At 57.2% G+C, this 9,304-nt stretch overlaps 1 protein-coding gene across 1 annotated transcript; it reads left to right on the plus strand.

Annotated features, from left to right (window-relative positions):
• Window positions 1–447: 447 nt before the first annotated feature.
• Window positions 448–7,549, plus strand: Prss27 (serine protease 27). Its single transcript, XM_015491546.2, has 6 exons — window positions 448–765; window positions 2,985–3,011; window positions 3,906–4,068; window positions 4,861–5,132; window positions 5,519–5,688; window positions 5,990–7,549. Exons 1-6 carry the CDS (start codon window positions 717–719, stop codon window positions 6,281–6,283), a joined length of 975 nt encoding a protein of 324 aa, XP_015347032.1. The 5' UTR covers window positions 448–716; the 3' UTR covers window positions 6,284–7,549.
• The last annotated feature ends 1,755 nt before the right edge of the window (window positions 7,550–9,304 follow it).

A 9,304-nucleotide genomic window follows, 5' to 3' on the forward strand; every position in this document is an offset into this window, starting at 1 on the left:
TTCACCTCTGTTCCCCATACCTAGAAGCGTTGGGCACCCAAAGTGTTGAATGAATGAATGAACGAACGACTCTGGAGTCTTCCCTCCTCCTCCCTCCAGCTACCGGAGGCAGCCCCGCGTCTCACACACCGGACTCCAGGGACAGAGGAGGGTCGGAGGGAAGGCGGCCCGCGCCTGGGGACGACCCAGGGGTCGCGGGGGACAGGGAAACAAAGGGCGGCCCCGGCGGCGGGACAGCTCCGCGCCTGGCGGCCACNAAGATTTTTTTTTCCCCTCCCAAGTTAAGAGATGGCACTTTACTGGAAAAGTCTCAGAATGGAAGTGTGGAGAACAAAATTGGGGTACTGAGGCCTGGGGGTCTGGGCCTGCTGGGGAGTGGCCAATCAGCTCATGGTGGGGGGACTCCAGGGCACAAATCCCCAAGTCACATAAAAAAACAGGCACATCTTGGCACCGGCACCCGAGGGTGTGTGGGGTGAGGGGTCTGGCCTGCGGGGTTCAAGGGGTTCAGGACCAGGTCAGTGAGGAGCCGGGGTTCTGGGGCACCTCCTACTTGATGGAGCAGAGCTGGATGGGCTGGGCTGACAGGTTGGGTGGCATAGCAGGAACAACACTCACCTACAGCATAAAACCCCACTTCATGGAGCCCCGCACCTCGCTAGTGCCAGGAGCTCCTGCCACCTCTGACCCCCACTCAGCTGGACCAGGCTGAGAACATGAGGCAGCCCCTACCCCCTGCACTGCTGCTGTTGCTGCTGTGGCTTGGTGAGTCCTGGGTTAGGTCAGATCTGTCTGCCCCTCCTGCCCCCCAACCCCAGGAGCCCTCTGCCCTGCCTGGAGCTCCAACTGAGCCCCCAGCTCCCAAGGCCTGCCTAAAGCTACAGGATGGGCCTCCTCTTCCCGACCCAATGGTTGGGCCCCCAGGGCAGGTAGGAAGGTTCCAGATGTTCCACCTGGGTGGGTATGAAGTGGGGAAGGCAAGATGGGGGCTGTGGGTGCAGATCTGAGAGGACCCCAAAGCTGCAGTCTGGCAAGGGCACCTCTCCACCTTCCTCAGGCACTCACAGTGTGCCAGGCACTGGGCATGGGCTCCCTGCTTCCTCTCACAGTGGACTCTCCCCACTTCCCCAGAGAAAGACTTCATTTGTGCAGGAGTTGAAGTTAGGTCAGGTGGGCTCCAAATCCCTAGGCCATTGTCAACTAGGTTGGGGAAAAGGACTAAGCTGGAGTTGCCACCTGAGCCTGGAGCCCACGGAGGCTGATTGGGGGCTCAGCAGAGAGCTGGGGGATGAGGACAGGTTGCAGAGGGTCCCACCCTCATGCCCACAGAGGATCAGGCAGTGCATTGCCAATCCTAGGCTGTGGTCAGCAGGTTCCAGCCAGGGCCCCCATCTGCCAGGCCTCTCCCTGCAGGGCGGGCCGCTCTCTACCAGGGAAACTCTCCCACATTCTTAGGCCAGCTGGGCCAGCCCAGCAGCCACCATACTTCCCTGTCCTCAGATCACCTCCCAGGGCAGGCCAGGTCACTCAGACCATAGCCTAGCCAGGGCTTTAGGATTCCTGTCCCCAGGGGTAGGAGGGCACCAGGTGGGCACCTCTACTGGGCTGTGCTAACCTCCCCCAGCCTCACTGGCTGGCCTCCCACTCCTGGCCTTAGGTAACAGCAGGATAACACCATTCTTTTGAGAGTTCATTTCCACAGAGGTGTGACGCTGTGGTTGCTTCAGCCTGTTGGGCAATCGAGGTCACTGCCAAAGTGGAAACAACGGCCTGCAGTTTGGAGGCTGGGTCAAGGGGGTCCCTCCTAGTAGCTTAGGCCTCATCTGGTTCCACCAGCTACAGGAGCTTCAGAAGCCCTGGGCCTGGGGGCTGATCCGTGGCCATGCTGCTGGCCCCTGACAGGCCCTGAAGAGCTCAGCTCTCTGGGTCAGCAACCCTCACCACCATTCTGTCCCTCCACACATTCCCTGAGCTCAGGCCCCTAGGCATGGCTTTGTCTTGAGCTCCCGGGTCTGTGTGTAAGATGAGATTCCAGGTGGGACAGAGAGCTTGGGAACCAGCAAGGCTTCTGAGACTGACAGTGCAAGGGAGGAGGGCTTCCCAGAGGAGGCAGTGCTGGGGCCTCCATCTGGACTGGGGCCCACTGGGAGCAGCAGAGCTGCAGCAGGGAGAGTGGGTCTGATGGTGAGGAGGGCCTGTTGTGGGGACTCAGGCAGAGAACTGGGAGAGAAGAGGCTCTTCCAAGTTCCTGGAGGGAGAGAAAGGGTCATCCAGTATGTTCATGCCAATGTGGACAGAGGGTGGTTGGCTGGAGCAGCATTTGAAAAGTGAATCCTCAGGCCTCAGGAGGGGCAGAGGGTCAGGTGCTGTCTTCCACTTTTCTGTCAGTCCCTTGAAGCAAGGGTTCTTGGCCTGGGAGCAGCCCCTGGGAATCTGGAGTCTCAGGAGGCTGCCCCATGTGGCTGCAGGGCTGGTATTCTATTCAAGAACACAGAGCATGAAGCAGACCTGGACAAGACTTGGAAACCAGGCTTTACAAAGCCCCAGGCTGCCCACGTGCAGAGGTGGCTCCGGAGCATCCTCACTCCCCAGCTCCTTGCGGCTTTAAGGGAAAGGCAGACCCCACGCACCAGGGCTGGAGTTCTACTCCCTAACCTCAAAGCTTCCAGACCTGGACAGAGGTGGGCCATGGAGGGAGAGAGTCCTGAAGGGACAAGAAAGGAGTCATCCTGCTCCAAGTAGGGGAAGTCGAGTCACGGGGTCACCACACTGGCCTCTCCTGGTTGGCCTGCCATGTGGCCAGTAGTTTGCTGCCCTTGCAGATAAGCTCTGCCCACAGGCCAGACCTGGAGCGACTGAAGGTTCCTGCTCTCTCCTTCTGGATCTCTATGGCTATCCTGAGGGGAGGGAGTGCAGGTGAGTGAAGGGAGGACAGACCTGGGCACAGGCAAAGTTGGCTGACAATCCCTTTTGTTCACTTTCAGGAACTCAGGGGGCCAAGGCTCTAAGAGGTAAGCAGGCGTGACTGAGAGCTGCAGGATGGGCCAGAACACCCACCCACCATACACACACACACACACACACACACACCACCACCACCACCACCATCCCCCACATCACACGCAAGGAGCCCCAGAAGGAAGCTTAGGGTAGGGAGGCGCATGCCTGTAATTCCAGCAACTCAGGAGGCTAAGGCAGGAGGATCCTAGGTCCAATGCAAGCCTTGGCAACTTAAAATAAAGAATGAAAAAGTAAAATGGCTGGAGATGTAACTCTGCAGTAGAGAGCCCCTGGGTTCAATCCTCACTACTAAATACATAAATAAATAAGAAAGACCCAGAGGAATGCGCAGGACATCTGGCAGTGGCTCATCAGAACTGGAGCCCAGAAAGGAATGAAGGAAGAAGGTCTACCACACACCCAGCAAGTCAGGACATGGTAGGAGCAGCAGCACAAAGCACTGCACAGGGTCAGGGAAAGGGTCAGCACAGACCTGAGGCTTGTCTCACTGCACCAAGCCTGTCCCTCAGGGCCACCTACCTGTGAAGGACAATGCCTGGCTTCCATACTTCCATGAGCTGCATCAGGCCTTGGATAGCTCAACCCTCATGACCATTCAAGAACACAGAGCATGAAGCAGATCTGGACAAGACTTGGAAACCAGGTTTTACAAAGTCCCAGGGCAGGTCACAGTGAGGGCCTGAGAATAATGGTGGTCAGGGCTGGGGGAATCTCCCTATATCAAACTCCAATCAATGCTCTGGGCTTCTGACTTCCCAAGGTCCCTGAGCAGGTCAGGGGCCAGGAAGACCAGGAATTGAGCAGAGTAGAAGTTGGTGTGTGGTACTGGGGCTGGAATCAGAGCCATGGAACCAGCCCCCAGGGAGCATCCCCTGTTCCCCCAGCCTGTGGGCGCCCCAGGATGCTGAACCGGATGGTGGGCGGGCAGGATGCCATGGATGGCGAGTGGCCTTGGCAGGTCAGTATCCAGCGCAATGGGAGCCACTTCTGTGGAGGCAGCCTCATCACAGAACGGTGGGTCCTCACCGCAGCACACTGCTTCTCCAAGTGAGTGGGCCCCCACCTGCCCTGTCCCCCCAAATGACCAGAGTAAGCCAGTTCAGCACCAGGGACAGCGCTGGGCCCCTGCAGGCCTGTGGGCTGCTGCCTTGCTGCCTGTCCAGCAATCCCCTCCCAGCTAGGAGTTTCCTTTAGGTCAAGCCAGACCTAACTCCCAGCTGCGATCCCTGACCCCAGCCCTTGCTCCCATCAGCTGGCTTTCCACCAAGGCTCTGCGCACCTGGGGTCCTGACCCACCTCAATCCACCTCTCTCTGGTATCAGACAAGCCAGAGTTCTGAAGAGCATACCCTATCTTCTTCATCCTTCTATGGCCACCTACATAGTACCTGGGTAGGGGGCCAGATCCCCACCCCACCCAGTCCCAGCCCCTGGGGCTTCCCAAGTGCCTCACCCCCCACCTCACTGAAGCCCTGTGGTTCTTCAGACTGCCATATCCTACACTCAGAAACTCACCCTCAGAGACCACACAGCCTGCCCAAGGCACACAGGCAGGGCTGGGCCCTGCGTTACCTGGGGATTGTCATCTCCTTCAAACAACAGGCCTTCCAGTCCCCAGCTTACAAATGAGGAAACTGAGTTAGAGAATTTGTTAAGTCACCTGGTACCAGGGACAGAACTTCAGCTTCTGCGCCCCCTCACTTGCTGGGCAGCTCTAGAGATGACACTTTGGGAGACAATGTGTAGAGATGTCAGGCACTGTGGTGAGCCAGATGCCCTCCCCCAGTTCCCTGCTGCCTGGCAGGGAGGCTCACACCAGCTCTATGCTCTTTTCCACCAGCACCTCAGAAACATCTCTGTACCGAGTCCTGCTGGGGGCACGGCAGCTGCTGCAGCCAGGGCCACATGCCATGTATGCCCACGTGAGGCGGGTGGAGAGCAACCCCCTGTATCAGGGCATGGCCTCCAGTGCTGATGTGGCCCTGGTGGAGCTAGAGGCACCTGTGGCCTTCACCAACTACATCCTCCCTGTGTGTGTGCCTGATCCCTCAGTTGTCTTTGAGAAGGACATGAACTGCTGGGTCACTGGCTGGGGCAGTCCCAGTGAGCAAGGTAAGGGGCAGAGCCAGGGGATAAAGGGGGATGTGTTGGAGAAGGTCCAGAACCAACAACCATTTTCTGTTGATATTGGTGTGTGTGTGTGTGTGTGTGTGTGTGTGTGTGTGTGTGTATCCTGTGCTGAAACAAATGGGGTGGGGCTAGGAATGGAGCAGCCATTCCAGGAGCCACAGAGACAGGGACACAGAGACAGGAAGCCCAGTCTGGTGTGGGGAAGAAAGGAAGAGGAATGCAGTTTTACAAAGCCCTGTAGCAGAAAAGAAGGTCTAAACACAAAGGAAACTTGGGGAGGGACAGGCAGCTGTGGGTCTCAAGAACCCAGGACCATGAGGTTCTGGCTGGACTGCCCACTGAGCACAGACTGCCATGACCCTCCCCAGACCGCCTGCCCAATCCGAGGATCCTTCAGAAGCTTGCAGTGCCCATTATTGATACGCCCAAGTGCAACCTGCTCTACAGCAAAGATGCTGAGTCTGGCTTTCAGCCCAGAACCATCCAGGATGACATGCTCTGTGCAGGCTTCGCAGAGGGCAAGAAGGATGCCTGTAAGGTAGGGGCAGTGTGGCGAGCTGGTGACTCAGCCCTGACCTGTACCCCGGCTAAGGTGGGCTGTGTGCCCATCATCCCCAGCCTGGGAGTGGTCCTAGGGTCTGGGCAGGCCCAGGAAGCTGCATTTCTAACTCCCCCCACCAGGGGTGAACATGCCGTTGACTGGAACACCCTCGTCCACAGAGGTGGGACCAGCAGATGGGGGCGAGGCAGGAGGCTCCCGGGAAGGGACTAGCAATAAGTGCAAGTTTACCCCCAGAGGCTGGCCCTGGGCTCTAATGGGGCTTATGATTCCCTTGTAGGGTGATTCAGGGGGCCCCCTGGTGTGCCTTGTGGACCAGTCATGGGTGCAGGCTGGGGTGATCAGCTGGGGCGAGGGCTGTGCACGCCGGAACCGCCCAGGTGTCTACATCCGGGTCACTTCCCACCACAACTGGATCCAGGGGATCATCCCTGAGCTGCAGTTCCAGTCAGGGAGGGAGGGTGGCCAGCATCGAGACCCCCAAGGCCAGCAGCGCCTTGGTCAGAACTCAGCACCCTGCCTGGCTGCCCACATGGTGCTGCTGGCCTTCCTGGTGCTGCCTGCCTTCCTCTGAGCCCTCCCAGGCTGGGACCAAGTAAAGCCCCACCCAGGGTGTACATTTGTAAATAGCCTTCCATCCTCCCCTCCCCCAAACACCTGTCACTTTTATTTATATTCACTTCCAATAAAAATAGTGCCCCTCAGGTTGGGACCTTTGGAGGTCTGGGGCTGAGGAGCTGAGTTGGGGGGAAGATTTGGAGGGTTTGGTCCCTGGCGGGTGGAACCATGGGAGGCATACCAGGCTAGGATGCCACTGGGTCCCAGGACTGTTCTGTCCTGTGATGCTGTCCCAGACCTCCTCACAGGAGGCTGCTTTGCTGTCACCACGTGCTTCAGTTTCCCCACCTGAGTATCTGCCAAGAGCTGCCCCATGCTGGGAACATGGACAGCGACCAACACACGTAGAAAGTTGGGTTACAAGCCAGCCAGTGCCTCTGCAGGAACCCTGCCCAGGGTGGGGTGGGGAGCTGAGGAGGAGGCAGGACCACACTGGGGAACTACAGCCTCCTTCCCCAAGCACCTTCCCCGCTCCACTGGAGGCTTCTCTAAGCAGTGTTAGCTGTTGCCTTGGGGAGTGCCCAGGCCCTGTGCAGTCCAGCCCCACAGCTTCCTCCAGGGACATTCACCCCATGTCCTCCCTTTTCTACACCGGGGAGTCTGAAGCAGAGGGGTTGGACACACCTACATGTGTGCATTGATGGCCACACACAGCTGCTTGCCCCACGTGGTGGTGAGCTGCAGGCACTGCTATCTGTGGAAGTGGCTGCTTGGCACAGGTGCTGTAGACCACAGGAGCACAGTAGGGACCACCACCAGGAGTCCCCTGGGCCACTTGGTGGCCTCTGTGGATAGATCATGTGCTGAGCTCCTGCTCCAGACCAGGGTGGGTGTCTTGTCCAGGAGGGGCTGCTCTTCTGTCCTATGAGGGGAGTAGTTGCCCTGGAGCCCAGGTTGGGGGGCAGTTCCTGAGATAGCCCAGGAATAAGCTCTGGGCATCCTGGCTGACAGGTGTTGGCTTGGGGCCCACCTCGAAGTGCACCTGCAACCACTGTGGGTTTTAAGGAGCCTACCCTGGGGTGGGGTTATGGGAGGCTGGAGGAGGTGCGGTGACATGTCCCACCTATACACCTGGAGCCTCTGTCCCAGCTTCCCCAGGACATGTGGCTGGGCTGGGCCAAGCCTAGGGAAGACATTACACAGACAGACATCATGGAACACAAGAGACCCTGGAGCCCAGGGCTTGAAAAGGGAAATAGGTTTATTTTGTGCAAGTCACAGCTCACACTAAGCTCAGTATGTAAGGATGGAGGGGAAACACCCCAGGTTGCTGCAAGCTCTTCTGCATGCTGGGTGTGGGGGGGCTCAGATGGAATTTTCCACATAGCCACCAGGCAGTCTCCAGTGATCTGCCAGGTGGGTGGCACCAGCTGCAGGGAGCGGCTGGCACAGCCAGGCAGAGGGCTAGGGAGGGAACCTTCCACACTGGTGCTCAGAGCAGGTGACACTAGAGCATCCGCTGCCATAATCACAGTACCATCCACGAAGACACACATGGCACACATGCGCAGGCACCACGATCGGCCTGTGGAAACCCAGGAGAAAAAGGGCTGGGAGGGGACCCTTCTTGCCCCATCAACCCGGGGCCCAGAAGCATGTGTGGGAGCAGAAGACCTGAGGGCCAAGTGGCCCTGCCCAATGCCACCATCCAACTTAGGTGTTCAGAATGTAGGACAGGTAGGAGTGTGGCAGAGGGAGAGCCCCAAAGCCAGGGACACCCCTGCTCCTAGTATCAACACTACTTTCCTCAGAAAGCTCAGTCTGTCCAAAGGGATCAAGGCAGTGCTATTCCCACTCATGGATGGATGGTGCCAAGACTGAAGGGCTTTCACCCCCAGTGCCAGCACTAGGGGGATCAGCTCTCCATCTCCTGGGCTGGGCTCAGGCACCAGCCAACCAGAGGTGTGGCTCCTGCCCCCATGTGGTGCCCTGGACAGTAAAGGCATGGCCTCTGCAGAATGCCCAGCAGCTGGGGACCCACTTGGGGGTCCAATAAAATAATATTTAAAAAACAAAAAACAATGGAAGGAGACCCTCAGGGTTATACAAAAGTACATACAAGAGGAAGTGAGGGGAAAGGGAAAAATAATACAAGGGGGAGAAATGAATGACAGTAGAGGGGGTAGAGAGAGAAGAGGGGAGGGGGGATAGTAGAGGATAGGAAAGGCAGCAGAACACAACAGACACTAGTATGGCAATATGTAAATCAATGGATGTGTAACTGATGTAATTCTGCAATCTGTATATGGGGTAAAAATGGGAGTTCATAACCCACTTGAATCAAAGTATGAAATATGATATATCAAGAAATTTGTAATGTTTTGAACAACCAACAAGAAAAAATTAAAAAAAAAAACAACCACAAAAAACTTGGAGGAGGACATGTTTATTCTGGCTCAGTTTCAGAGGTTCCAGTAGGTGGTCACTTGGATCTGTGGCAAGGTGGGATGTGGAGGGGAGGGTGTGGTGGAGCGGAGCTGCTGACCTCGTGGCAGCCCCAAGCCTCTTCTGTCCCCTACCTGCTTCCTGGAGCCACCAGGGCTGACAACCCTCACAATGCCCAAGTGGTGCTCCAGGGACCCCCTCCATGGTGGGGGGCTGTGCCTACCACTGTACTTCAGATCTGGGACGCCCCAGAGGTCCATGTGCTGGAGGCTTGGCGCCCAGTGTTCAGAGGTGGGGATCTAGGGAAGTGACTGGATCATGAGTGGGCTGATCAATGGATTAATCCATTGATGGGTTCATAACTGAATGAACTGCAGGGGGTGGGGGACTGCAGGAGGGGTACTCATCACCAGCTCCTTCCTGGCTGCCTCGAGGTCAGCAGCTCCACTCCACCATATCCTCCCCTCCACATCCTGCCTTGCCACAGACCCAAGCCCACAGAGCCAAGCGACCACCTACTGGAACCTCAGAAACTAAGCCAGAATAAATAAACCTGTCCTCCTCCAAGTTTTTTTTTTTTTTTTAAATATTA

Source organism: Marmota marmota, unplaced genomic scaffold (genome assembly GCF_001458135.2).
Source record: "Marmota marmota marmota unplaced genomic scaffold, marMar, whole genome shotgun sequence".
Classification (NCBI taxonomy): domain Eukaryota; kingdom Metazoa; phylum Chordata; class Mammalia; order Rodentia; family Sciuridae; genus Marmota; species Marmota marmota.